At 54.2% G+C, this 27213-nt stretch overlaps 11 protein-coding genes across 11 annotated transcripts; 7 read left to right on the forward strand and 4 right to left on the reverse strand.

Annotated features, from left to right (window-relative positions):
- Positions 1 to 386: 386 nt before the first annotated feature.
- Positions 387 to 2687, forward strand: GMORB2_4603 (DNA-binding transcriptional regulator, MocR family, contains an aminotransferase domain; the record flags this gene model as incomplete). Its single annotated transcript, XM_035466577.1, has 3 exons — positions 387 to 525; positions 827 to 1787; positions 1889 to 2687. The coding sequence occupies 3 exons, from the start codon at positions 387 to 389 to the stop codon at positions 2685 to 2687; spliced, it is 1899 nt and encodes a 632-aa protein (XP_035318346.1).
- Positions 2688 to 3260: 573 nt separating this feature from the next.
- On the reverse strand, positions 3261 to 4489 carry GMORB2_4604 (large subunit ribosomal protein L4e; the record flags this gene model as incomplete). Its single annotated transcript, XM_035466578.1, has 2 exons — positions 3261 to 3963; positions 4212 to 4489. The coding sequence occupies 2 exons, from the start codon at positions 4487 to 4489 to the stop codon at positions 3261 to 3263; spliced, it is 981 nt and encodes a 326-aa protein (XP_035318347.1).
- Positions 4490 to 5118: 629 nt separating this feature from the next.
- GMORB2_4605 (Conserved hypothetical, protein) lies at positions 5119 to 7897 on the reverse strand (the record flags this gene model as incomplete). Its single annotated transcript, XM_035466579.1, has 3 exons — positions 5119 to 6415; positions 6479 to 7714; positions 7830 to 7897. The coding sequence occupies 3 exons, from the start codon at positions 7895 to 7897 to the stop codon at positions 5119 to 5121; spliced, it is 2601 nt and encodes an 866-aa protein (XP_035318348.1).
- Positions 7898 to 9927: 2030 nt separating this feature from the next.
- On the forward strand, positions 9928 to 10401 carry GMORB2_4606 (Protein trafficking PGA2; the record flags this gene model as incomplete). Its single annotated transcript, XM_035466580.1, has 1 exon — positions 9928 to 10401. One exon carries the CDS (start codon positions 9928 to 9930, stop codon positions 10399 to 10401), a length of 474 nt encoding a protein of 157 aa, XP_035318349.1.
- An 885-nt stretch (positions 10402 to 11286) lies between these two features.
- On the forward strand, positions 11287 to 12732 carry GMORB2_4607 (elongation factor Tu; the record flags this gene model as incomplete). Its single annotated transcript, XM_035466581.1, has 2 exons — positions 11287 to 11490; positions 11599 to 12732. The coding sequence occupies 2 exons, from the start codon at positions 11287 to 11289 to the stop codon at positions 12730 to 12732; spliced, it is 1338 nt and encodes a 445-aa protein (XP_035318350.1).
- Positions 12733 to 13833: 1101 nt separating this feature from the next.
- GMORB2_4608 (small subunit ribosomal protein S29e) lies at positions 13834 to 14292 on the reverse strand (the record flags this gene model as incomplete). Its single annotated transcript, XM_035466582.1, has 3 exons — positions 13834 to 13842; positions 13893 to 13992; positions 14231 to 14292. The coding sequence occupies 3 exons, from the start codon at positions 14290 to 14292 to the stop codon at positions 13834 to 13836; spliced, it is 171 nt and encodes a 56-aa protein (XP_035318351.1).
- Positions 14293 to 14866: 574 nt separating this feature from the next.
- Positions 14867 to 16084, forward strand: GMORB2_4609 (protein disulfide-isomerase A6; the record flags this gene model as incomplete). The annotated part of the gene is made up of 2 exons (XM_035466583.1): positions 14867 to 15377; positions 15489 to 16084. The coding sequence occupies 2 exons, from the start codon at positions 14867 to 14869 to the stop codon at positions 16082 to 16084; spliced, it is 1107 nt and encodes a 368-aa protein (XP_035318352.1).
- Positions 16085 to 16389: 305 nt separating this feature from the next.
- On the reverse strand, positions 16390 to 16785 carry GMORB2_4610 (uncharacterized protein; the record flags this gene model as incomplete). Its single annotated transcript, XM_035466584.1, has 3 exons — positions 16390 to 16475; positions 16531 to 16630; positions 16747 to 16785. The coding sequence occupies 3 exons, from the start codon at positions 16783 to 16785 to the stop codon at positions 16390 to 16392; spliced, it is 225 nt and encodes a 74-aa protein (XP_035318353.1).
- A 1034-nt stretch (positions 16786 to 17819) lies between these two features.
- GMORB2_4611 (uncharacterized protein) lies at positions 17820 to 18641 on the forward strand (the record flags this gene model as incomplete). The annotated part of the gene is made up of 1 exon (XM_035466585.1): positions 17820 to 18641. One exon carries the CDS (start codon positions 17820 to 17822, stop codon positions 18639 to 18641), a length of 822 nt encoding a protein of 273 aa, XP_035318354.1.
- A 513-nt stretch (positions 18642 to 19154) lies between these two features.
- Positions 19155 to 21630, forward strand: GMORB2_4612 (Fungal trans; the record flags this gene model as incomplete). Its single annotated transcript, XM_035466586.1, has 3 exons — positions 19155 to 19626; positions 19752 to 19958; positions 20114 to 21630. The coding sequence occupies 3 exons, from the start codon at positions 19155 to 19157 to the stop codon at positions 21628 to 21630; spliced, it is 2196 nt and encodes a 731-aa protein (XP_035318355.1).
- A 70-nt stretch (positions 21631 to 21700) lies between these two features.
- GMORB2_4613 (uncharacterized protein) lies at positions 21701 to 22143 on the forward strand (the record flags this gene model as incomplete). The annotated part of the gene is made up of 2 exons (XM_035466587.1): positions 21701 to 21829; positions 21976 to 22143. The coding sequence occupies 2 exons, from the start codon at positions 21701 to 21703 to the stop codon at positions 22141 to 22143; spliced, it is 297 nt and encodes a 98-aa protein (XP_035318356.1).
- Positions 22144 to 27213: the final 5070 nt, after the last annotated feature.

The following is a 27213-nucleotide window of genomic DNA, read 5'->3' on the forward strand; positions in this document are numbered from 1 at the left end:
TTTCCCGACTTTCTCCCTCTCCCTCTCTCTCCTCCTCCCCCTCTCTCTCCTCCTCCTCCTCTCTCCTCCTCTTACTTGTTCCCTTCTACTTCCTCCCTTCTCCCTCAAACAGCCACAGGATTGGTTACTCTGCAACACACGCACACGCACACCGTTTCTTCCCAACTCCTCTGATATATGGCTGACTCCGACGTCGCTGTGCTCCCCATATTTCCCACCCCCCTTATCTCTTAATTCCCTGCTTATTCAGGCCCAGCGACGATTCCGTGGCCGTCGCCAAGAATCGGCCCCTCGCTCTCACCCTCTAACGCACATATACACATATACTAGCAACACTAGTACGCAACCCTTTCTATCGAGAACAAGGCGACAGAGCAAGCGAAATCATGGCTTCATCTCCACAACTGTCCCCTCCGTGCGACTTGAGCCACCACTACTCGCGCACGACCAAGAACCGGACGCAGAGTGCCATTAAGAAGTTTTATCACTTTTTCCAGATTCCTGGAATCGGAAACCTGGCCGGAGGTATCATCATCTCTCTTCCTCCCTCCCTCCCTCCCTCTCTCTCTCTCTCTCTCTCTCTCTCTCTCTCTCTCTCTCTTTCTGTCTGTCAACTCCCCCTACATGAGTCCTCTTCTCCTCAAATTCGGCATCACCATGTGGTGTCTCACCGCCCCACCACACACACACACACACACACACACACAATCTTCCCCCCATCGATCGGCAGGCTGCATCACGGCTCTCACTAGCTTCCCGTACCGCAACTGCAGCCCTCTCTCTCTCTCTCTTCTCTCTCTCTAGACTAACATCGTGAATCTACCAGGCCTTCCGAATGAGAAGCTCTTCCCTTTTGACACTTTGGAGGCTCAGGTCGCCCAACCTCGGCGATGGACTCCCAGGAACTCCAACAACGACACGAGCAGCAGCAGCAGCAGCAGCAATGTTGACCCAGCCACGGCACTGCACCTGACAGTCCCCAAGTCGGACCCCACCGCCGACCCGTTCAGCAAGATCGACGTCGCCACGGCCCTGCAGTACGGCACCGCGTCGGGATACCCCCCCCTGCTCTCGTTTGTGCGTCAGTTCACCAGGAACAACCTGCATCCCAATGTCCCCTACGCGGGGGGGCCCGAGGTCATCCTCACCTGCGGCGCCACCGACGGCTTCTCCAAGACGGTCGAGCTGCTGTTCGACCCGTGGTCGCCGTACCACGACCCCATCGAGGAGCGTCCCGGCCTGGTGTGCGAGGCCTTTGTCTACCGCAACGCCCCGGACACGGCCGCGGCCAGGGGCGTCAGCGTCACCCCCGTCGAGTACGACTCCGAGGGCATGCTGGCCCACGGTCCCGGAGGCCTCAAGGACGTCCTCGACAGCTGGGACCCGACCAAGGGACGCCGCCCCAGCCTCGTCTACACCGTCACCATGGGCCACAACCCCACCAGCGGCGTGCTGTCCGTCCAGAGGCGCCGCGAGATCTACGCCCTCTGCTCCGAGTACGACCTCATCATCGCCGAGGACGATCCCTACTGGTACCTCCAGTACCCGTCTGCTGCGCGTGCCGAGGCCGAGTCGCGCAACTGCGACGTGACCGACGTCGACGGTGCCCCGTACACGCCGTCCACGTCTAGCGGTTACGACTTCCTCGACTCGCTCGTCCCGTCGTACCTGAGCGTCGACACCGACGGACGTGTCATCCGCATCGATACCTTCTCCAAGACGGTCGCCCCCGGTAGCCGTCTAGGTTGGATCACGGCCCAGCCGGCCATTATCGAGCGCATAACACGGTGAGCAACAGCAACTACCATCCTTGTTTCATTCTTCGACAAAAAACAAGAAGTGCAATGTCCGCTAACAGATCCTTTGTCCCCCCCCTCCCCTCAAAAAGCATCACCGAGTCTAGTACACAGCAGCCCTCCGGCTTCGTGCAGTCCCTCATCGCCCAACTTGTTATAGGCCACCACCAGGCCGAGACGGTAAAGACCTTCTTCTCGCTCTCGGCCCGCGAGAAGCTCGCCTTTGAAGGGTGGAAGATGGACGGCTGGGTGCGCTGGCTCGAGGGTCTCAGGGGTGTGTACGAGAATCGCATGAACAGGATGAGCTCCATCCTCGACGGCAAGTCGTACCAGCTGAAACAGTCGACGCCCGTCATCTCTGCCGTCGGCTACGGCAACAATAACAACAACAGCAACGCCGTCACCACCACCGCTAGCAGTACAGTCGGCGAACTTGACACCGAATGGGGCGTCATCACCAAGACTCGCCTGCTCAGCTTCGACTGGCCCCGCGGCGGCATGTTCATCTGGGTGCGCGTCCACCTGGAGAGCCACCCGCTCTTCCGGGTCCGGGGCCACTCGGTGGCCCGCATCGACGGCTCGGTCCTGTCCACCGCCCTGATGATGTTCCTCACCCACAAGCCCTACCTCGTCATCGTGTCCCCGGGTGCCATGTTTGGCGCAAACGAGGACATTGCCTCCCGCCGCGGGTGGCAGTTCTTCCGTCTGTGCTTCGCGGCCGAGGAAGAGGAGAGGATTGACTCGTGCGCTCACGGCTTCGCGGACGGCGTGCAGAGGTTCTGGCGTATCAAGTCGGTCGATCAGATCGAGACGCTGGTGGACGAGTTTCATAATAATATTGGTGCTGCAGGGGGTCTGGATCTGGAGGGACAGGGCATGATGGGGTGCTGATGTTGATGTTGCTGTTCCATATCGGTATACATGCTGTCTGGGTCAGGCAATGATTTTGGGGGGGGGTTTTTTTTTCATTTTTTTTTTTCACCAATACAAATGTCGCTACGCTTTTGATATTACTTGGTACTTTATACATATCATGTACTCGGCAAGTACTGGCTCATAGTTCAGACAGAGACTTCTAAAGAATCATGGAACTCATTGAACAAATGGAATTTCTCATTCATCTTCTTCTTCTTTTGAAGAAGAAAATAAGTACTCGTCAAGTTCTTGTCAGAATCGGGGTGCGCCTAATTTCCCCGGAAAGCCAGTAGTAACGCCATGCAAAGTCATTTCGATACCAGGCCTCCCTCAAGTTCCAAGCGGTACACACATGCATCGATCATTGATCTATACCCCTTAGAAGTAGAAAAGGCAAAAAGGTTTCTTTTTATTTGAATTTTGGTTCCTGTCCACTGCACACCCAGCACGGACAAGAGATGGGGAGATTAACAAAATACCTTCTCCACGCAAAGAAAGAGAAGAGCAGTTAGTAAACCATTGGGAAGAAAACAGTCAAGCCCCCAATATTTACTCCTGGCTCTTCTGGGACTCCTGAGCAAAGACAGAGGCGTAGGGGTTGAGACGGAGCATGACCTGCTTGTTGCGGAGGGGGTTCTTCTTCTGGACGGCGGAGCGGCGGGTGAAGGCGTCGCCCTTGGGGGCGTTGAGGGAGCTCTGGATCTCGGACGAGTTGATGAGGCGGGCCAGGTCAGACTGGGACATGACGTTCGAGGGAAGGAGGAAGTCGCGCTTGAAGGCCGAGGGCTCGGTGGTGGAGCCGTAGATCTCGTCGAGGGCCTTGAAGGCGGCCGAGGTCCAGACGATGAAGCGGCCGAGGTGGCCGCCGGGCGCGAGCTGGAGGAGGTTGAGGGCCGTGACCGGGCAGGTCTCGACACCGGGGATGTTGCGGAACCCGCGGACGAGGTCCTTGCCGTCGACGTTGCCGTCGTAGATGACCAGGGGTCCGCGGCGCTGGCGGTGGCGGCGGCCACGGAGCTTGCCCTTGCCGGCGCGGATCTTCTTGGAGTTCTTGACCTTCTCGATGTCGGGTCCGGCACCGACGGCCTTGAGCAGGGCCAGGGAGCCAGCGGTCTTGGTGGCGGCACCGGACTCGAGGATGGCCGAGTCGACGACGAGGGGAACCTCGGCAAGGGTCATGACCTGGTGGCCGCGGGCCATCAGCAGAGGAGGAGCAGCAGAGGCAGCCAGAGCAGAGCAGGTGGCGTAGCGCCTTTAACGTAATTGTTAGCATTTCTTCGTCTTCTTTTTTTTTTTTCATCCCCTCTCTTTTTTCTTTTTTTTTTCGGTGGGGTGTTTTCGTTGGTAACGATGGGGGATGTGTATACATATATATATATTATATATAGATATATATATGTGTGTGTGTGTGTGTGAAAAACTCACCTCTGTCCCTGGCTAACCTTGACGTGCCAGCGGCGCCAGATCTTAGTAGGAGCGAACATGCGTCCAGAGCGGCACATGTTACCGAAGGCAGCCTGACCGGCGCGGTGAGTACCACCACCGGAGACACGGGGGATACGGGCGACGGCACGACCAGTACCCCAGGACTCGGCAGAGGTCTGGTGACCGGCCTTCTCGCTCACGGAGTAAGGCTGACGCTTGTTCTTCGCAATGCCGGTGTGAACCTGCTGGACAATGTCCGGGCGGATGGGGCTCGAGAAGACGGCGGGCATGGGGTGGGTGGCCCCAGTGGGAGCACCATCCTTGCCGATGATGGAGACGGTAGGACGCGACATTGTGCTGTTTGTTGACGATTGTCAGTATCTAGATGTCTTTCTGCGTGCTGCTGCAGCAATCGTCCGCGACGGGGGAGAAGGGGGATGGCGTTGGTCGTCGTACCTGGTCGTGAAATGAAGATGCTGCAAGGTTAGTTGAACAAGGCACACACACAACAACCACGGTAAGTTTTCCCACCCAGAGAGAAATTTCAGTTCTCTCTTTTTTTTTTTTTTTTAGTGGTGGGCGGAGACCCTAAGCTTGGTTTAGTGGGTGTGCGTGACCCCACTGGGGAAAAAAAAGCCCTCGAATCGCTTCACGTGATTTGTAAAACCTTACAGTACGAACATACAGTGTAGGATGTTTGTTGTATTTACACATTCCCATTCTCACCGCCAGTCATTCAACGCCGTTTTACACGTCGATACGCATGCACTGTAACGATGGGTAATCCTAGCAAAACTATCTGTATAAGCGAAATAGTATATTCAATTGCTCCATATCCCCCCCCTGAACTTCACTACTACTACTAGTCCTACTAATAATGTACCCAGGTATCTATAATAATAATAATCATAAAAGATTCATCAACACGTTCATAAAAAAAATATAAGAAGGAATTTTGCAAAAACAAAGCACCAAAACATCATCACTCCCACTTCTTCCAGTCGTGTATCAACGTCTCAAACTGCTGGTCAGCCCTAGGATCTTCATGACGTATCCTATCCAACTTGGCGAGCTGTTCGTTAATATCCGCCTCGATCATGCGCCTCTCATGGACCTTGGACTGGAGATACTTGGGGTCGTTTCTACGGCACGCCTTGGCAAAGACTTCCCTCATCCTCTCCGAGTAGAGTTGGCAGGCCGCGCTGGCCACCCACTGCGGGTTCTTGAAGAAGTTGCGGGCGACCGTGTCAGTGGCCAGGCGGGGGCGGACCACGGCGTCGAAGCAGTCAGCGCAGACTGTGAACTCGGGCAGGAACTGCATCGTGTACCAGTGCGTGTCGGGGATCCGCTTGCCCTCGCGGCACTCGTCCACGGCGCTGAGCCGGTCAATCTTGGCCGCCAGCGCCTCTATGTCGGGCGGTTCGCCGTACCAGGCTGCCCGGTCCGCTGTCGTCTCGAGCGCGTCAAAGTAGAGGGCGAAACGCTTGCGCTGCGGCTTGAAGTGCAGGGCGCACACGCTCGTCAGGGGCTCCTGTCGGGGGTCCAGGGGCGCGAAGATGCCCTCCAGGTTGGGGAGCAGGACCTCCACCATGGCTGCGCACTCGTAACAGACGGTGAAGTTGGGAATGGGTCGCCGGGTGTACGGGTCCCAGATGGTCAGCCAGCCACGGGACGTCGGCCTGGGCCCGGGGCACGGCTGGCTGCCGCGCCACTTGTTCGCCGTGCTGTCCACCTGCTGCAGAAGTCGTAGATCCGGGTGATCGTTCTTGAGGCTCAACAGCCACGCGATGCGGTACCACGGCGTCGACCCGAAGTCGCAAGCTATCGGTCTGTCGGCCGGCCGTAGCATAGGCTGGAAGTGCGTGCGGAATTCGGTGTTTTCGAATACCCCCCGGTAGCAGTCTGGACAGATGTTCATGTCGCTGCGCGGGAGAGTGAGCCAGTCCATCTTTCCTGCCACAGGTTCCCTGCGCTGGCAATCCGGCAGTACCGGGATCCCGTTCGTGTCCCTGCCCTCTGAGAAGCGTCTGTAGTAGCCGACATCCTGCTCCACGGGTGCGTGGTCCCGCTCAGGATCAAACTTGGGTGGCCAGTTGCCCGTCTTGGAGGGAGACCCGGGGGGTATCGTCGTCTTTACCGATTCAGGGCTCCTGGGTGCTGGTGACCCAGGCACCAATTCCGGACTCGACTTGGAATACAGCGTCTGCGTTGGGAGCACTGGCGACCGCCCGGCTCGGCCGGTAGGTACACCGGCAGAGTACAGGTGATGCTCGTCACTGCTGATTGGAAACGTGGAGTTAGGACGTGGAATGACAGGCGTTGCCTCTCTCGGAAGTGCTGACGTTGGCGGCGGCGGCGGTGTAGACCTGGAGACGGAAGAGCGTCGCGAGCGTGTCTTGGCCTCGACCTTGAGGCCCTTTTCTCTTTCCACAATGGGGACGGGGACCGGCGCAGGGATCGGGGGGAGAGTGTCTTGGTGGATCGAGGCAGAGTCGTCCCGACGGCGTGTTGTCGTCGTACGAGGCTGGAGTACCGGCTCCTCGTACATACTCTCCTTGCGCGGCCTGGGTCCCATTGGCTTTGACGACGCCGTTGCTGCTGGGACAGCCTCCCGCCGGTAATAGGGGTTCTCCCGTCTGCTGGCCCGCGCAGCGGCCGATTCCTCGGCGTAGCTAGCGTCGCTCATCTGGTCGTTTGAGACACGCCTTCGCAGTTTCCGCGGGTCTGGCGTCGACTCGGACCGGCCGCCGGGGGCTGGAGTCATGCTCTCCTGGCGTTGGGGCCTGTCACGGTGGCGATCGTCAACTAGGTTCGAGTAGCTTCTCTGCGTTGCGAGTCGTCGGCTGTCAGATATCGGATACGGGTCGGCACTGTAGTAGGCCTTTTCCCTCCTGCTCGGTAGACCATTACTTGTCACGTCGGGGGATGGCATCTCATCGTGCACGGGTACCGACGGCCTCGCGGAGAAGCTGGTGGGCCTGGGCCCCGCAGCAGATTGGGTACGATGGTGCTCCGGGACGGGAGGCTGGCGCATATCCGTGTCGAGGGATGGCAGGTCTTGTCTGCTTCGCTTTCGTTCGAGCGGGGGTGGTTGTTCAGTATCCCCGCCCGCCGTCGGTGACAGCTTGGACGATGGCGCACTTGGTCGTTCCGACCGGGTAGGGGTAGTTGCCCCATCAGTCTTCTTCTTGACGCCAGTGCTGCCCGGTCGCGAAGGGGTAGTAGCGGCGGCGGCGGCGGCGGTGGTGGTGGTACTGTCGGATGAATTCGAGAGGAGGACGAAGCGTCGCTCGGGGTTGTGCTCGTGCACCTCAACGAGCACGGGGCACTGGTTGACCTCGCCCCTCTCGCGGACGTGGTCGTCCGGGGTAGCATCGTCGTAGATGGCAGCACCACGAAACTCCCTCTCTAGCGACTCACCCTCATCCTCTACCGTTGGTGGGGGCGGTCGGAATCGTGGCACCCTCGGCTCTATGGCCGGTACGTGCACGCGGTCTCGCAGGAGGGTGGTGTGTTTCGGGGGCGACGGCGGTGTCGGCGACGGCGGCGATGACGGCAGTCGAGTGGGGGGGGGGCTGCTGAGGAACGCGGGTGCGCACAAAGGGTCAATATGAAGACAGGCACGATGGGGGACGGGCCTAGAGTCGAGAGTCGAGAGTCGAGAGGGAGAGGGTGAAAAGGGAGAGGACTCACATCTTGCCCCCAGAGGTTGAAAAATAACCTTTCTCGAGGATGGTATGGATGTCAACAGGTTGGCTCATGATGCTGGTCAGAGTGGGATTGGGCGACACTCCAGCATGGTAAGAGCGTAATATCCTTCTGGTGGGACCCAGCAGCGAATGTTGTCCTTGACGTAGCTGCTGGGGAAAGAAAGGGAGTGGTGTGGGAGGAGAATTGAGAGGTTGCTAGAGAATGTCTCTTTTTCGGTCGTTATGGAAGATGGTGGAACGAAAAGACACCGGAATTTGAGCCGGTGAGCAGAGGCGGCAGGCTGCAGCAGGGCAGCAAACAAGAATTGGGCTCTTGTTTATTGTTGCCGATCAACAAGGAGGGGCCCCGCGATAAGGGCTGGGGTGTGTGTGTGTGTGTGTGTGGCAGTTTTGATGGGCAGACAGTGACAATTGCTGAGCATGGGCATCAAGGTGAAGGAGAAGTCAATGATTGAATACGCCGTCAACCTTGCTTTCTTTTTCAACCAACCTCTTGAAGAGTGCAAGGACAGATGCAGAAGGGTTGTTGGCCAAGTTTTCGGGCGGCCTGTTGACCTGCAATCCAATGCGGCTTATGCCCCGCCTCTCTTCAGGCCTGTCCATCCTTGTCGGCCTCTTCCCCCCGAGGAGAGAGGAAGGGGGGGGGGGGGGGGGGGGGGGGGGGGGGGGGGGGGGGGGGGGGGGGGAGGCTCTCCACCTTTGGTACGTGATTCTAGGTTGCCAGGATAGGGTCCCCCACCCTTTTTTTTTTCGTGTGTGCGTTGCTGCATGCCTCAATCAAGGCAATTGGTCCATTGTTATTGCCGGGCATTATTGTTAGGCTAATGAAAATACGGCAATAGTGTCGTTGCGGTGCATGAACGAAGCGGCGCAGTAGCATCCGAGTATGCAATGATTCTTTGCGTATGGGAGGCGCATGAATTGGGATACGAGCGCTTCACTACTAGACTGTTTGTAATCTGTAATCTATACAGTGTTTCGACAATGACGACGTTGCCACGGAGTCGAGTTATAATACGACGGGAACATGTATGATAGCGTCCATATCATATCGAAGTTTATAGAGTATGATGGTGGTTTCATGATGGTGGTTTACATGTACGTACCTATTCGCCTAACGTTAAGGAGTCTTCTCGAATTGACGAGCAGTTCAATATGACTTGGGTTTCTGGATGATAATTCTACACTGCTCACAAATTACCCTCCCACCCTCCCATACCCTTCCCAAGCTTTGATTCTTGTCGTCGTTACCCTTCATGACTATGATGCTATCGTTCTGACGCGAGTGCCACGTCAACCCAGGATTCAGGGTAAGTTTTTTTGTTGACGATGGATGCTCCAGGTGGTTTCCAGGTGGTTTTGTACAGGCTCTAATTTCTTATCGATCAAGTGGCCGTGTCACCAAGGTAACAGCTTAGTGCTACCAGTAGCCTCTCTTCTGCCGTTGTTAAAAGATTGATACATTCTTATTCGTAATCAGTCCAAAAAAGAAAAAGGCTGTTCATATACGAAATCTAGGCAGGGTCAGCTTTCTTCATCCGAACAAAGGCTGTGGCGCGTGAGTTCAATCCGATGGCGTAAAGCTGCGTCGTCGTCTTCAAAGTCCAGGGTGCTACTCCGTGGTAGTACTGGATATAGACGGCTGAGACCTCCGGTTTACTCCGGACTCGTATATGTGTATATACGAGACGAGTATATATTACACAAACCATCACGTGACACTTTTCTGACCACACCAGCTGATAGCGTCCAGGTGCGTCAACCAACGTCTAGCCGAAAAACCTCGTTCGCGTCCTACCCAAGCCGACTTTGCCGCTTAGCCCGAACATCAAATCTCACTTGTTCTTCATCAAGGTGTATCCCTCAGCGTAAATTCACTCATCCACTCTCACGACCCTTACCCTCCTCTATCACCGGGCTGTTTCCGCTTCTTTACTCCTCTCTTTCCCGTTTATCTCGACGACTTGAGTTAACTGAAGAAGACACATATACCCCTCTGAAAGCAGCAACCATCGCAAGGGATACATCACATTCGCCTACTCACCTTTCATCTACCTTACCCTCTCATCTCTACACACAAAATGGACGCAGCAACAGAAACAGCGCAGGCTGACGCGGCTCATCTGAACGATTTTGGCAAGGCTACCGTCCAGTTCCTCAAGTATGGCCAGCGGTTCAGCAATAACCTACAGTCCGCCTTTGAAGACATGGGTCCCAAGGAGTGGCTGCGTCTCGTCATCATCGCCGGAGGCTACATGCTGTTCCGCACCCAGATCATGAGGTGGCTCGGGAGGCGCCAGCTCGACGAGATGGAGAAGCAGGATGCCAAGGAAAAGGTCGCCAAGATCTCGCCCAACGAGCTGCGTGGAGCCAAGGCCCCCGGTGACGAGCTCGACGATCTCGACAATGAGGATGCTCAGGCTACCTCTGCCGACTGGGGCTCCAAGGCTAGGACCAGGCAGAGGCTCATGCTCAAGCAGCTCATGGAGGCTGAGGAGAGGAGGAAACAGGAAGAGGACGATGACAAGGACATTGCCGACCTTTTGGAGGATTAAAGGGGCATGCGTGTGTGTGTCACGGGACTTAAAGTGCTCATGTACCGAGGGAGTGAAGCGGGAAGAAAAAGGAATATACCAAAGGTCATTGGGTCATGCTTTACATGCTTTACGTCTTCGTGGACGCGTAGTCGAGGTATTTGCTTGACACGGTTGGACAATGAGGCGACCAAGTCGTGGGCTAGGGTTTTTCCTATACTGTAACGAATGGGGGGGGAAGGCATCTGCTGTTATAAATGAATGTAGTAATAATAATCAATAATGATGATGATCCTTGCCATGCATTCTTGTGGGCTGCTTGAGTTGCCATGTACCTCAGATGCTTTTCGATCTTTGATCGCCTTAGTTTGATAGTTTGGTTATAATATGTGGCCTCTGGTTCATGGTGTATACTACGACGACGACGACGACGACGCAACAGCACTTCATTGATTTGGACCCCAAAAAAAGTTCATATCGAAAGGACTTGCCACATATCGTTTGAATGGATACACATACTCATATCGTAACCGATACTACAAGTAATACTGCAAGTAATGCTAGCACTACTGCACGGGTATCAACTGGCACTGCTCGACATCTAGTGTGTTGGCGATGCAAAAACGCCAACCCCTAACGTGGCGCGTGCCCACGTGACTTCCCTTGACCTTCTCCTTCCTCGTCCTCCCGAGTGGATTCCCCTAGGCCCCATGGACCGCCAGTAGGAGAAGCTCTAAAAAAATTCAGAGCTCATTACCTTTTCTCTCCCTCCTCCCTCTCTCTCTCTTCCCATCGCCGACCGACGTCCCTTTTTTGTGTTCTATTCCTTTTTTCCCCACCCTCTCCTTCTTATTCTTTTTAATTCATGTTTGTAATTTTACTCCTCTGAAGACCATCACGAACACAATGTCGACTGCTTTCAAGACTCTTGCGCCGTTCCTGCGGACCGCGCGCCACGGTCTCAGGACTGGCTACGCCAACCCCCTTCAGTCTGCGCTCAGGAGCCAGTCTACCGCCGGCTTCACCCACGTCTACCGCACATACGCCACTTTTGAGCGTTCCAAGCCTCACGTGAACATCGGTACCATTGGTCACGTTGACCACGGAAAGGTGAGTTCTCCCCGGTGCTGCTCATATTTGACGGCGATATTGCGCGCATATAAAGAAAGGGGTGGTAGAATGGGCTGGTCTGACTTGCAAAATTACGAATATCTCTAGACCACCCTGTCTGCCGCCATCACCAAGCGTCAGGCTGAGAAGGGCCTCGCCAACTTCCTCGATTACGGCGCCATTGACAAGGCTCCCGAGGAGCGTGCCCGTGGTATCACCATCTCGACGGCCCACATCGAGTACTCCACCGAGAACCGCCACTACTCTCACGTTGACTGCCCCGGCCACGCCGATTACATCAAGAACATGATTACCGGTGCTGCCAACATGGACGGTGCCATCATTGTCGTGGCTGCCTCGGATGGTCAGATGCCCCAGACCCGTGAGCACCTGCTGCTCGCCCGCCAGGTCGGCGTTCAGAAGATCGTCGTCTTCGTCAACAAGGTCGACGCCGTCGAGGACCCGGAGATGCTGGAGCTCGTCGAGATGGAGATGCGTGAGCTCCTCAACACGTACGGCTTCGAGGGTGACGAGACGCCCGTCATCATGGGATCGGCCCTGATGTCCCTCAACAACCAGAAGCCCGAGATCGGCAGCCAGAAGATTGACGAGCTCCTCGCCGCCGTCGACGAGTGGATCCCCACACCCGAACGTGACATGGACCAGCCCTTCCTCATGGCCGTCGAGGACGTCTTCTCCATCTCCGGCCGTGGCACCGTCGTCTCCGGCCGCGTCGAGCGCGGTACCCTCAAGCGCGAGGAGGAGGTCGAGATTGTCGGCAAGGGCCAGACCCCCATCAGGACCAAGGTCACCGATATCGAGACCTTTAAGAAGTCGTGCGACCAGTCTCAGGCCGGTGACAACTCCGGTCTCCTGCTCCGTGGTATCCGCCGTGAGGACATCCGCCGCGGCATGGTCGTCTGCAAGCCCGGCAGCGTCAAGTCCCACACCCAGTTCCTCGCCTCGCTCTACGTCCTCACCAAGGAGGAGGGTGGCCGCCACTCTGGCTTCCACCAGCACTACCGCCCCCAGCTGTACCTCCGTACCGCTGACGAGTCCGTCGACCTCACCTGGCCCGAGGGCACCGAGGATGCCTCCAACCGCATGGTCATGCCCGGTGACAACGTCGAGATGGTCGCTACCCTCATGCACCCCAACGCCATCGAGGTTGGCCAGCGCTTCAACATCCGCGAGGGTGGCCGCACTGTCGCCACTGGTCTCTGCACCCGTGTCATGAAATAAATGCTCTCTTCTTTTCTAGGCAGAAGAGAATGGAATGAGGAAATCTCTGGAAAGAAGAGCTGCTCAATTGTAACGAAAAAAAGGGATGGCGGTGTACGATTTAGATTATAAAAAGAAGAAACCCATGTATGATATGTACAATGACAACTCTCCTGCTGTAACATTTACCATTACACAATCTTTTCTCCAGCTCAAGCATGCACGGTCATTTACTCTTACCAAGTCTCATTAGGGTGAAGGTAGTATCGCTCATGTAAAGCTGTGCCAATAATACGTATTGGGTCCGATCCAGGTAGAGAGGTAGGGTACGGAATCTTGGGCAGGCCATTAGGTATGGAGAATAAATCAATGCCCGTGAATCGGGCTTTACATGATAGGCTCCCAACAATATAGAATATTGCACCGGGATCAAAATATTACACAGGCCGTCAAGCACAGGGCAACTGACAGGCAAGAAAACATCAGACAGAACGCACTCGTCTCACACACAGACATGTAGTAGTAGTAGTCGACGTCCACGCTAATTTCGCCAGAGATTGGTTAGAGGAAAAGGCGGAGGAAAAGGCGGGGGAAACAAGGGGACTCTCTTTTATTTTCTTGTCGTATAGCAGCATTCCAGTGTAAATGGGTGAATTTTTCGTCCTCACAAGATGAGAGATCCATTCGTCAAGACGCGAGCTCTTTTCCATATCGTGTGTGTGTGTGTGTGCGTCAAGGAAAAATAAAAAAAAACCAAGCAAAAAAAAAGCCTTTTGTTTTGTAAAACTCCGGTTCCAATAGAAAAAACCGGCCTGCCCATGCGAGAGAAGGGTTTGATTTGTTGTGTGTGATTAATCCCAGTGACGAGTATTTTTTTTTGTGAAAAAAATCTTGTTGATTATTTTTTTTTGGTTTGGTTTGGTTTGGTTTCTTTTGTTTCCCTCTTTTCTGTCACGAGGCTACAGCACACTCTTCTTCCGCTGGGTCAGAACCATCGTCTTTTTTTATGCCCTCTCGTTCATAAAATTCCAATTTTTCCTCTCAAGAAATAACAAAGGAGCCGTCAGGTTGTGGGGATCGATACGTTTATCGGAACTGCAGTAGGTTGGTTGGGTCAGTTTCCTATAAGCTCTGGGAGTGTAGTAGGTTGTTGAGAGAAGAAAGGTGTATATATTACATACCTTGGTGAAGCCGACATCCTTGGCCTTCTCGCGGAAGCACTGACGGCAGAGGTTGAGGTCGTACTTGCGAATGAGACCGGCCTTGTGCTTGCAGACGCGGCTATAGAACAGAAGTTGTCAGCATTTGGACGTTGTGTGTTGACTGCTTTTGCATGATTCACGGGACGAAGCAACAAAGGCCGGGTGATGGCGCTGGCAAGGGAGAAAAGACATGCTAGGCCAGAGGTGGTGGTCTTCATTCTATCTCTTTCGCCTCGCAGCAATCACCACCCCGGCCCTAGGTTTAGGATCGCATCCGAGGGAAGGCAGAAGGGTAGTAGAAAACAGGAAAATCGTACCAGCCGCGCGAGCCCTTGCCGTAGGTGCGCGGGCGCGAGTTCCAGACGCTCTCGTGAGACATGATTGCGGTTGTCGTTCCGAAGAGCTGTGTGATCGGTCGGTTCGTTTGGCGGAAAGTCGTGGGGGGTGGATGATATTCGCGATGGGATCAGGATAATGGGAAATTTTGTGTGAATTTCTCAAAGGGCCCGATTGGTGGCCCGCCAATCCGAATTGGAGGGTTTTCTTCACGTGACTCATATTTTTTGCTGCCGCCCAGTGACGTGGAGCCTATCGTCACGTGCTTACAATCGGGGCGGACTCCCCTGGCAATACATTATAATACTCGTCAGGCTACAGCACTGAGCTTGGTGGGGTATGACTACTAGAGCCTACAATGCCAAGTAGGGGGCTGTTGCTCTGTAAGCTCGTCTTGTATGTACCTCTGTAACTAGTAACTGTGACCTCCCCCCCGCTGACTTGATACAAGCTGTCTTCTTCTGGGTTAAAGCTCTGGGTTTTTTTAAGAAGCAACCTTGGGAAGTTACGGTAACTTTCAAAGGAATATAATTGGAACCCCTTCTTCCTTTTAATTATTCCGTCTCTATAAACTCTTGTAAAAGTCGAGTTTTTGTCTGCTGTTCTTCATAACCACAATGCTTATCAAGACATTTGTATTTGGCGCCCTGGCCGCCACGGTTGCCGCCGGCTCGGCCGTCATCGACCTTACTCCCTCCAACTTTGACAAGGTGGTTCTCAAGTCCGGAAAGCCGACTCTGGTCGAGTTCTTCGCCCCATGGTGCGGGCATTGCAAGAAGCTGGCTCCCGTGTACGAGGAGCTAGCCACTTCCTTCGAGCACGCCAAGGACAAGGTGCAGATCGCAAAGGTTGACGCCGACGCCGAGAAGTCGCTTGGCAAGAGGTTCGGCATCCAGGGCTTCCCTACCATCAAGTTCTTTGACGGCACGAGCGACAAGCCTATCGAATACAGCTCCGGCCGCGACATTGACAGCCTGACCACCTTCATCACGACCCAGACCGACGCCAAGCCCAAGAAGAAGCTCGAGATGCCCAGCGACGTGCAGATGCTCGATGACAGCTCATTTGACTCTGTTGTCGGCGGTGACAAGAACGTCCTGGTTGCCTTTACTGCTCCTTGGTGTGGACGTATGTTCTTCTCTTTCCCTTCTGCCCCTATAATGCCTCTGCTCAGCCTACGTATTGAGCGAGTGGCGGTTCAGTACCGTAGCTGACACAGAACAACCCCCCCCCTCGCAGATTGCAAGAGCCTTGCCCCCATCTGGGAGACTGTGGCCACCGACTTCGCCAACGACGCCAACATTGTCATCGCCAAGGTCGACGCCGATGCTCCCACCGGCAAGGCCACCGCCAAGGCGTACGGCGTGAGCGGATACCCCACCATCAAGTTCTTCCCCGCTGGCAGCAAGGAGGCCGTCGACTTCAACAGCGGCCGCAGCGAGAAGGACATTGTCAAGTTTGTCAACGACAAGGCCGGCACCCACCGCGTCGCCGGTGGTGGCCTCGACGCCGTTGCCGGCACCGTCGCCACCCTCGATGCCGTCGTCGGCAAGCTGACTACCGCCTCGACGGCCGGCGAGCTCATCAAAGAGGCCAAGGAGGAGGCCGAGAAGCTCAAGGACACAGCCCAGCACACGTACGCCGAGTACTACGTGCGTGTATTCGACAAGCTCAGCCAGAAGGACGACTACGCCTCCAAGGAGCTGGCTCGTCTCGAGGGCATCCTGTCCAAGGGTGGGCTGGTTCCCACCAAGCGCGACGAGCTCCAGAGCAAGACCAACGTGCTGCGCAAGGTCGTCGCCAAGCTCTCCGGTGAGGTCAAGGATGAGCTTTGAAGCAGTGAGGCAAAGCAAAAGCAGGAATGAACAAACAAACGAGCAAGTGGCAGAAGAAGGCCTTCCTTCGAAAGATTGGATGCAGTGCAAATGAACTCTCTCAATGCCTTTGGGAACCCGATGGAAATTCAGAATCACGTTTTGTAGGATCGACCAGAAAATAAAGAATAATCAAGTTTTTTTGTCATTATCGGTGAAGCCATCATGTTTATCTAGCGATTGCCTGCCCCTCCCTGCATGATCCCGCCGTCATTGTATTTTGTGCATGTTGTGTCCTATAGTAGTCGTAGTACAAGAAAAGAGTGTTACGGCTTGGTTGAGCCCCCGTCCTGGGCCTTGTTTTCCGTCAACTCGGCCTCGAGACGGTCAATACGCTTTGACATTTCGTCCACTAATTGTAGATATTAGAGGGTGGTGCAATCAGAGCCGTGATATATGTAACTCACTCTTGGCAGCCATCTCGGACGAGATGCTGGCAAACTTGGTCGACAGGGTGTTCAGGAGCTCGTCGACGGCGGCGGCGACATCGGGACGGGCATCTTCGGGCTTTACCTCGTCGTGTCAGCAGTGGTTCTGTTTGCCAGGGAGTGCATCATGCTCATGTGCGCGCGGGGACGGGTGTTGATGAATATGAACGAGGTGATGTGGCAAATGGTACTCACGCCGTCCTGATCGAGATCATTGTCGGGCTTGTCAGACATTATAGGAGCGGGGTTGGGAGAGTGTGCAGATGAAGAGTAGACGAGGAAATGGAGGGTGAAAGAGAAAAAAAAATAGTTCTCCCTGGTGAGACTTGCCCTCTTTAATTTCCAATTTTTATATGATGTTCCCTCTTGTGTGTATGCCGTATACTCTCGTAGTTTATGGGAGAGGTGAGTCGATGTTTACTCGGTAAGAGGTTTGAGGTCCGGCCCCCACTTGATCAAACGCTGGATGGATGGAAAGGCAGTGATTAGGTTGGTGGGGGTGGTGGTCTCAATTGCTCTGACGGGGAGCCACAGGCCGTAACGTTGTCCCGCTGATGTCCAAGGGCGCTATAACGTCCACTGGCGCTGTACGGGTTAGTAACTCATACCTGCCCGCGTAGGGATCTGAGCTGCAGTGTACAGGGCCCTGGCGGGGCAGTTGATGGCCGTCCGGGCCCCCCTTAGCTACTGAATATCGATACTCGCAGTACGGGACAGCTGTGATGCTGTGCTCATCCAAGTTTCGGAACCTTTACATCATCAACCGACATGCATCGACATGCTTTACTGCTACTCTACTATCCAAGTGCAGTCTCTCTGGACTGCACAAAAAGAACGTCAGTACGGTCAGACTGCATGACAGTGCTAGATTCACCGAAGCATGCCATGCTAGGTTACACCTCTCATTGATCTGCATGCTATGGAGAAATCGACTGCCACTGATTCTCTCGCTCTACGATAGTGAGTGTTAGGTACAGTTTCTAGCAGATTTGAATGGAAATTGATATGCATCAGTACCTCGAGCAAGGTATATAAGGATGCGTCCCGAGAGGTATGGCGAAACACTGCGTTTTCAAGATGCTCGGAATCACTCCTAACCTGCTTGAAGTGTTGTGGAATGTCTTACGCTAGTGCTTGCCAGAGCCTGGCTGGGCAGGGCTCCGATAGTCGCAGCTTCCAGCCACCATGGGAGCAATTCTAGCAAAAAGCAAGGCGGGAAAAACGCCATACGAACCGCATACTTTCTATGAGCAGCAACAGCAGCAGAAATGTCCGCCACGGAAAAGGAAAACGACCGCCCCCAACGCGAGATGAAGGTGCTCGTCATGGGTCTCCCTCGTACGGGGTCAGCCTCCCTTGCCGAGGCCCTCCGCATCCTGGGATACAAGGACGTGTACCACGGCGTGGACATCATGGACAAGCTGGACGATCACCACTTTTTCAACCGAGCCGCCGACGCCTCCTTCCCCTGCCTTCCCAGCTACAACGGCGGCCCGCCCCTCACGCACGACCAGTGGGAGGAGCTGTACGGACCCTGCGAGGCGTCGACCGACATGGCTGGCGCCTTTGGTGCGCTCATGGTGCGCGCGTACCCGAAGGCCAAGGTTGTCCTGCCCATCCGCGACTACGACGCCTGGGCGCGGAGCGTAGACGACACCGTCCTCCGCGGGCTGTGGAACCCGCTCATCTCCACTGTCACTTGGATCTTTGCCCCCCTGATCGGGTCCGTGGCTGTCGTTGCCATGCGCAAGGTCACCCTGGGCCTCTTCCGCGCGAGCGACGTCGACGGCGCCCGGCACAACCTGAGCGCCACGTATGAGCGCCACCACCGGGAGCTGCGCGACGCCGTGCCGCCCGATAATCTGCTCGAGTATAGAGTTGGGGAGGGCTGGCCGCGTCTCTGCGCGTTCCTGGACAAGCCTGTTCCCGACGTTGACTTTCCCTGGGTCAATGAGGCGGCCGTTCTCAAGGCAAAGATCAAGGTCAAGCTTATGCACACTGCTATCGATGGACTGAAGGTTGCGACGCCGTGGGCTGTAGGTGCTGTTGTTCTTGGCGGTGCGGTGTTCTGGGCCAACTATATCGCTTGAGAGGGGTCTTCATTCATCTCAAGATACCATACGTATTGGCATCAAACCACCGGTGCGAAATGCCCTTTGTCGTGTGCTGTACTAGTTGTCTTGTCAGGAAATGTTGCCAGGCAAGAGGATGTCGTACTCGTACCTACTTGGGATGCTATTGTACATACCTAGTAGCAGTGGTTGATACGGAATGAATTGCAAGACGTATGAGAGAGAGAGAGAGAGGAGAGAAAGATAATCAAAGGAAGTAAGAAAGCCAGAATACCTGGGAAATGGCAATAACAAGTATCTTGATACCGTCACTACGCGGATTTGCAACCCCGGCTGTAATACTCGTCCAGTCCATGATAACCGTTGCTCACACAGCATTCCCACATGCCACCCTTCGTGCTGACAGTCCAACATCCAATCTCGCCACATGACAAATATGCGTCTTCCAACACATACACAAACTTAACATTCTTATATCATCACCCGTCCGTGCCCTCACCAAACACGCAGGTATCGTAAAATACACCTACCATGGACACAGGCCCCGGCCCGGGCGAAGTCTCCTCACATATCAACGGGGGCGACAGAAGCGGGGCCCATCAGCGACGACAGAAGCGTAGCAGAATCCTCCTCTCATGCGCCCCATGCCGCACGTCGAAGCTCAGATGCGACCGCCAACAACCATGCAGGCAGTGCTCCCGCAAGGAGAGACAGGATCTATGCGAGTACGCTCCCCGACCGGAGAAGAAGCGGTCGCGGCCGCGGCCGACGCCCAAGAACATGTCTACGCGACTGAAGCATCTCGAGGGTGTAGTGCGGGAGATGATGGATGAGGATGGGAAACTCAATAGACCATCGGGACAGACGAACGGGGGGGTTGGAAAGTCCATAGGAGGATGGAGAGGAGGAGCGAAGAAGTTGCAGGGACAGGTCATCCGGGGACAGAATGAGGTGACCTCTTATATTGGCGAGACGCATTGCATGGCTATGCTTGACGATGTGGGTGCCTTCCTCCATCCCAGTGGAGCCTTCTGGGGACTCCCGGATCACAAGGGAGGGAGAGAGGGAGAGAGGGAGAGAGATATATATACGATACTGACTCTGGTGACTGATGATTGTAGATCCAAGATCTCAAGGCATACTTTGATAACTCGGAAGACGAAGACGACAGCGATTCACCACCGTTCAGCCACCTCGAGGAGCCGGACCTGCTGATGTCCGAGCTTGGCTCCTCGTCTACGGTGACGCGCGAGGATCTCATCTCCCAGCTTCCCGAGAAGAACGTGATGGCCCGGCTCGTGTCGAGATATTTCGAGTGTCTGAGTCCATCGCAGTGTACGTCCTGTCGACCCACCAATCGTCGTAAGCAGGTGGCTGACTATGATATCAAAGGCACTGTACACAAGGGGCAGTTTTCGCGGATGGTAAGATGGCAGCGATAGAAGACGCATTGGTCTGGTGTGATGGGATACTGACTCTAATTACATGAGCAAAGTACGCTCGCTTCTGCCAAAACCCCGATAGCGCAACACTACACTGGATATCGCAGGTGTTCATGATACTCTCGATGGGCGTCTACTACAGTCAGTACCAGGCGCCTGCCGAGATCGAGCAGGACTCGGCCATCCCGCCGGCGGACCGGGTGAGGCACTACCGCATCTGCGCGGGGTGGGCTCTCATTGCGGGGAAATACATGCAGCCAGACCAGACGACGCTCCCGGCGATGGTACTCTACCTGGGCTCCCACCTGCACCTGAACCGCGCGACGCAGATGTCGTCTTATGTCCTGTCGGGGTTGTGCCTTCGCCTAATGCTCAAGTTGGGCCTGCACCGTGACCCGGATAAGCTGGCGGGCATATCGCCCTTCGAAGGGGAGATGCGCCGACGGCTGTGGAACCAGGCCGTCATTCTGGAGACGCTGGTGTCGTTCCACGTCGGGCTCCCGGGCATGGCCACCATGATCGACTCGGACGCGCAGCTCCCGCGCAACCTGCAGGACGACGATTTTGACGAGAACACCGGCACCTTGCCGGCGTCGCGGCCCATGTCGGACTGGACGCCGGTGACGTACGCGGCCCTAAAGCGCGGCATCATGGCCGTATTCGGGCAGATATCGCGGCAGGCGCACGCGCTCAGGTCGCCCGAGTACGGCGAGGTGATGCGGCTGGACGCGGAGCTGCAGCGCGAGTGGGCCAAGGTGCCGCCGCTGATGATGGTCCGCTCGACGGAGGAGAGCATAGGCGACCACCCGGCGCTGGTCATGCAGCGCTTCGGCATATCGGCCCTGTACAACAAGAGCCGGTGCGTGCTGCACAGGCGGTACCTGGCCGACATGGGACCCTCGCCCAGGAGGCTGCACGACTACTCGCGACAGCAGTGCCTCGACGCCGCCGTGTCACTCCTCAACGCCCAGAGCCTGATATGGGAGCTCTCGCGGCCGGGCCGCAGCCTCTCGGGCCACAGGTGGTTCGTGTCCTCGCTGTCCGTCCACGACTACCTCCTCGCCGCCATGGTGGTGTACTACATCATACAATCGGAGCACTACGACAACCCGGACAGCAAGGTGGTGTGGGTGGACCCTGCGAGGTCTTCATCTCTGTCGTCGTCGTCGTCGTCGTCGCTGTCCACGCCACCTACGAGGGAGCACCTGAAGGGTCTGATCTACACGTCCTACAAGGTGTGGGATGACCTGGCCGGGACGACGAGCGAGGTGCGCAGGACGGCCGACACGCTGGCCCTGATCTTGTCCAGGCTGGGATGTCCGGTTGATCGGCCGGCACAGACCTCGCCGATAGACGCGGATGCTGCCGCCCGTGGTGCTGCCGCCACCACGGGCGGCAGCGTCAGGTCCAGGAACAACATCGATACCGCTACCCTGAGTGGCGTACAGGACAGGTCGGAGGGCTCGTTCGAGGCTGCGTTGCACGGCCGCGTGTCGTCGATGAGTTTGAATGGTGAAGTCTTCCTCCCAGAATTGATGTATATGCCGTTTCTCGAGGAAGAATGAAGAATACCCCGAGACTGACGAAGCTCTCTGTGGCACAGATCCATCCGGCTTCTTCGATGCGACCTTTTCCATGTCTCATTCTGCTGCACCGCTCGGTGCCATGGCCTTTGGGGGCATACAATCGGATATTGGGGGTGGTGAGGATGGGACGTTTGACCCTGATGCGTCGTGGTTTGGACCAGAGCCTGCCATGGATTGGGTATGCCTTTGTCTCCTTCTCCTCCTTTTCATCCTCTCTCTCTCTCTCTCTCTCTCTATCGTCGTTTTCCTTCCGATGCCCATAAACTTGTTTCAACCTCCCTCCACTGCTCCTTCCCGTACTCTGCTGACATCACCGGCCTTCAGCGTGGCTTTGATATCTCCCTCGCACACAGTCATTCTGCCGGGACGGAAACAGACGGACCGGGATCCATATGGACAGAACGAACGTGGACGAATGGCGCGGGTGCGGCAGACGATATGAATGCACCGGCTATGGGTGACTGGACCAGCATGCCAGATAGTCTCGTGTAACGCGGATGTGCGGTGATGTATCATGTACCACCATCTTCTCCTCGACCGATTACACGATCTTGGGATAGACGGACAGTCTGAACAATGCCGGATATTGACATGTTGGGGTGATTGTGTGTAACGAAGATGATATATAGTATCCGTAGCATATAGTTGTGGAGGTACAGGATGCATGAATGCAAACATACGTAAAGATGCCTGTCTCAGCAATCAAGCCGGACATTGAAAGTTGAGAGAGTGAGAGAGAGAGAGTCCCATCTGGATCGGGTCCCTCCCCCCTTCCCCTTCGCCTCCCCCACGCCTCGGTAGGGCGCGACTAGTGTCAAGACCGGAGGTGGCCGAGGGAGAGTCGAGAGTGTTGAAAGCTGAAGAGGGGAAGAATTGAAGAGGAGGGGGGAGGGGGGAATTGGCAGTAACATCTACTCGTAACGGTACTATTGTTCTGTCATGCCAAAATGTTACGTACAAAGAAGGGAGGGAGGGAGTGTATGTGTGTGTGTGTGTATGTGTGTGTGCGTGTGTGTGTGTGGTGGAAGACAGGCTTCCCAACTGTTGAGCTTGTCTGTCCTCTCGGGTGATTATTGGAAATAGCATGTTTTTGGTTATGTGTTCTCTCCATGGGAAACCTGGCGGAGGTGGAAGGCGGCGGCGGTGGTGGTGGTGAGGTCCGCGGAGATGCGATTTCCAGTGTGGTGTGTGCGTGTGATGTAGTCATGACCCTAATGGCTTGCAGTAAGTAATACGGACAGTATTGGTAGCAGTCAGGCATTACGCAGTTGCACGCACGTACTTTCAACCCATGAGGAGGGGGATTCAAAAAATGGCCGTGCCACTTGGATGGATTCAGTGTAGTGATGGTACTGTACATGTAGTACTACCCGTACTGGTAATTAGTTCTTTCTTTGGTCGCGTCCCGAATTGGCAGTACTTTTTTTTGAAAAAATAATAATAGTAATACAGGATCAACTTCTTGTACCGATTGATAGCCATTTTCCGTGCCGCTCTTCACGCCATTGGCACCGAGGGCCGACGGCTTATCGGGGGGTGTGTGTGTGTGTTTGTGTGTGAGAAGCCCGGTCGCTGCTAATAATGCTACGAGTACGGAGTACAGTAATACGAGTACAGTATTACTACGAGTACAGTACCACGAATACAGTACTACGACTTAACATTGCGACGTAGGAAGAAGTAAGAAGGAAAAAGAGAGGGGAAAGAAAAAAGCGGTAATTATCACTTAAGTAATAGTGCTAGTAGTGTCGATGCTAGTGGAATCTGAAAAGAAAGAAAAAAACATACGTGGTACACGGGGGATTCACAGTGGTGTTTATAGTTGATGGACTCTGCTGGAAGACTCGCACTGCACAATCGTACGTATGTACACACTTATTACGGCTCATCATTGATCAAGCCCTCGCCGAGGCCATTGTGACTCTGATAGTAGCAATGGTACTTGGAGTGGAATGGGATTGTTGGGGGATCGGATCATAGCCATGGACTCTGTACTCCGGTTCTTGCCCAGAGTACATCACAGATGTCGGGTGGTTGTCAATATTAGAGCTTAGCACTTGACGAATAGCAGGGCCAGAGTACACGAGGTTGCATATGCGCATTAGTAAGATTCGGTACAGTATTGCTGTCCACGATGGAAGAGCGTTGGCATCTCGTTATTGTTGCTGTCGGCTTGCATTGATGAATGCCTTCCTACTGCTTGTACCTCTGACATTGCATGTATCAGTGATTATTCCGAGTGAAGAGTGTGTATTGACTGATGCGAATGTCGTCATCCTGAATAGAGGGGCAGATTAGGTAATGATTCGAGAGCGGTGGAGGATCACAGGGTGTATTTCATATGTGCAGGTGAAACGGAGTGGATGACGGACGGTATAGAGAGCCTGGGTGGTGATGACAGATGAGGTGACCTGCCATCATGCACAGCGAGGGAGAGAGCTGTAGATGGAAAAGAAGAGAGAACAGGAGACAATGATAAGACTAAAGAGTATGAGAAATGGATTGATGAGCAAAATTTTCTGACTGGGCGACAGTACTTGGTTGTTAGGTAATTCAGAGTGGGTTTCTACTACAGAATTACTCTATAAGAGAAAAAAAAAGAAGAAAAAAAAAAGAGAAAAAAAAAAATCAAAGTGTGTACCTTGATATCTTCTTCTCACGGAAAGAAGCATTTCTCTGCTGCTAGACTCTAACGGTGCCACCACGAGTAGATTGGAGTGCCTGTACGTATATGACTAAAACTTGCCCTGCCCCGCCTGGCCCGCCTTCTACTCGTAGAGCAGCAACACGTGCTCCCAGAGAATTCGGGTCCAGACGATGGTTACTGGGAAATTAAGAAGAGGGAAAAGGTAAGAATTTTTTTAATTTTTTTAATTTTAATTTTTTCTTTACATCAATTCTAGGAATTGATTCTTGTCCCCCGTTCTCGCCTCTCTTTATTGTACACCGTACGCTGTAATAATCTGCACCTGTCTGCCTGTCTCGTGGGTTCGTTCCGTCGTGACATGATACGACAACTCCGATCTTCGGCCCTGACGAGGTAGACATTCAACGTCACAGACAGACAGAGTGACAGACAGCAGACGCAGACGGAGAATGCAGAGACGGTGCACTGCTCGGTTAGTATTGCCGACTACATTAGCCTCTCTATACCCTTCAACCTCGTGCCGTATGTCCATCCATGTGTGGTGCCCCGGATTTTCACAGAAGGCGCCGAGCAACCCGAAAGAAAAAAAGGTCGTGCGTCGGAGCAGCCCAGCAAGAGGTACGCATGGGGCTGTGTGCGTATGCGTATGCGCGCGTGTGTACGGTATGTATGTGGTCAGTCAACAAGAGGTAATGTTAACAGCATTGATCTGTACTTGGGGGTAGGATCTTTCTGTACTCGTACTCGTACGTATGGTATACCCGTAGTTTTACTACATGTATCGATACGAGTAGTATTAATATTACTTAATACTGCCTGTATTACGAAGAACACGGACAATTTAGTTGATACACCACTGTTCCCGTGACACTACGGAACATGCATATCCTGTCCCCGGTTCATGCTGCGATGCCCTGCTGCGATGCCGTAATAGTGCCTGGCGAGAAAGGAAGAAAGAAAGCTCACACACACACACACACACACACACGCACACACGCCACAAGAACTCTGTAATACAGGGCCAGGGGTGAATCTAGTGGGACAGGCGCACACGCCGACAGCGCTGCCCCCCCCTTTCCTAGGAGTATGTATTATCAAGGATGGCGCAAACTACACATGACGTCGTACTGTTCTGCTATCCGACTCACCCTTGGACTGGCTGGACATTGAAGATGCTCATTCAGCGCGGATATGGCGAGCGCTACGGCATAGCCCAGGGAGCAGAGAGTGATGGAAAGAGCAATAAGCCAAATCACATCATCGAGGCTAATTCTCTTATTCCCTTGGCTACACTCACCGGTCCTTCCTTATCGCTAGCCAACCACTGGTCCGTTCCTGCCGTAACTCTGTGCGCGTTTGCGCGTGTGCGTGTGTGGTCGCCACATTCGCTCCTTCCCAACTCTTTTTCCCCTTCTCTTTCGTTTGTTCTCTTCTTTGCCTGGGCACGCGACAGGTTGACCGGGTCAGAATGGCTGATACTGATAGCCGGGTTAGTACATCGTTCCCGATAACAGGCCGCTCTTGCCTTGCCTTGTGCATATTCCCCCGGACAATCGCAGCCCACCCCCGCTGCTCCTAATCTCTTCTAAACCCCCGAGTCTGGCGTCCTTCATATATACCGTCAAGAGAACAATGACTCTCTCTCTCTTTTTCTTTTACTCCCCCCTTTTTTTTTTTTTTCCCTTCTTTTCCCTTCTTGGCCTTTTCTTCTTCTTCTTTCTTCTTTAACTCCGTATCAGTGATACTGTAGAACATTCTAAAGTCAATACAACGTAATATACCGAGCGAGAACACATAATACGTACTGTACTTGAGTCTTACATACTGATACTACCTCTGCTAACATCGCTAGCGCGGTGCCCCTCGTCCCACAAGGCCACAAAAGAAATTGAAAAAGAAGAGAAAAGAAAAAAAAAATCGATTTTGTGCTTCCGCTGACTCCCGCATTTCCCATATCGGTTTTTGCATAATCAATCAGCCCACCAAAAAAAAAAAATCTTTCTTTTTCTTTTGCCAGTGCACCCCTCAATCCTAGCTACGTACGGATGGAGACTCGACTCGCTCACCAGTAAACTACTCGTAAAGTACGGGTAGGCAAGTGACAGTAGTATTACTACTATTAGCTACCATCACAGTAAAGAAGAGCACTGATGCTACCACCAGTTCTCATATCCCTGATACTCGTTATTTATCGCTCCCCCCCCCCCCCCCCCCCCCGGAATCTCTTATCCCCCTCATCAGACTCCATCTTTCTGTCTCGCTTCTGTCCTTTGTTCTTCTCCCCCTCTCATACTCCGTACTCGATATCTCGATATTCTCTCTGCTACCACCATCCTGCCAGATAATATTACTACGACGCTACTTGATAGATCGGTACTCGTATCCTTCCGGGTCCCTCCCCTCTTCCTCCTCTCGTCTCCTGCCCCTCAAGGTGCTATTTTCCCATGCTCATCGGCCTCGAAAACATACAAAAAACTCCACTACTAGCTGGGATCTTGACACATCTCGCATACGCATCATCCTGTCCCATTCGTTCGTCATTCTCCACCCTTTCTTATTCGACGGCACCTGTCTGAATTTACGCTGTATTACGCTGTACGAGTACATTGTACGCCGTGATACTCTGTACGCCGTACTCTATACGCTGTATCGTATGTATCCCTCTCCCCTTCTCTTCCATTCTCCCTCTATCCTTCTCAGTCCTTCTCAGAGTGACCCTCTCAGAGAGCCCATCCGAGATTGTCACTCTTGCAAAGTCCCGCCTCTACCTCCTCGTACGAGACAAGATTTCTCACCCCCCTCCATCTTTCCACGCACCCCCTTTCTCTTCCTTCTCGGCCCCTCTATGAGGCGTCCAACCACAATGCGATTTGCTCTCTAGCACGTTGTCCATCGACCTCCCACCAGAGGCTTTC

This window comes from Geosmithia morbida (genome assembly GCF_012550715.1).
Source record: "Geosmithia morbida isolate 1262 chromosome Unknown scaffold_21, whole genome shotgun sequence".
In the NCBI taxonomy this organism is placed as follows: domain Eukaryota; kingdom Fungi; phylum Ascomycota; class Sordariomycetes; order Hypocreales; family Bionectriaceae; genus Geosmithia; species Geosmithia morbida.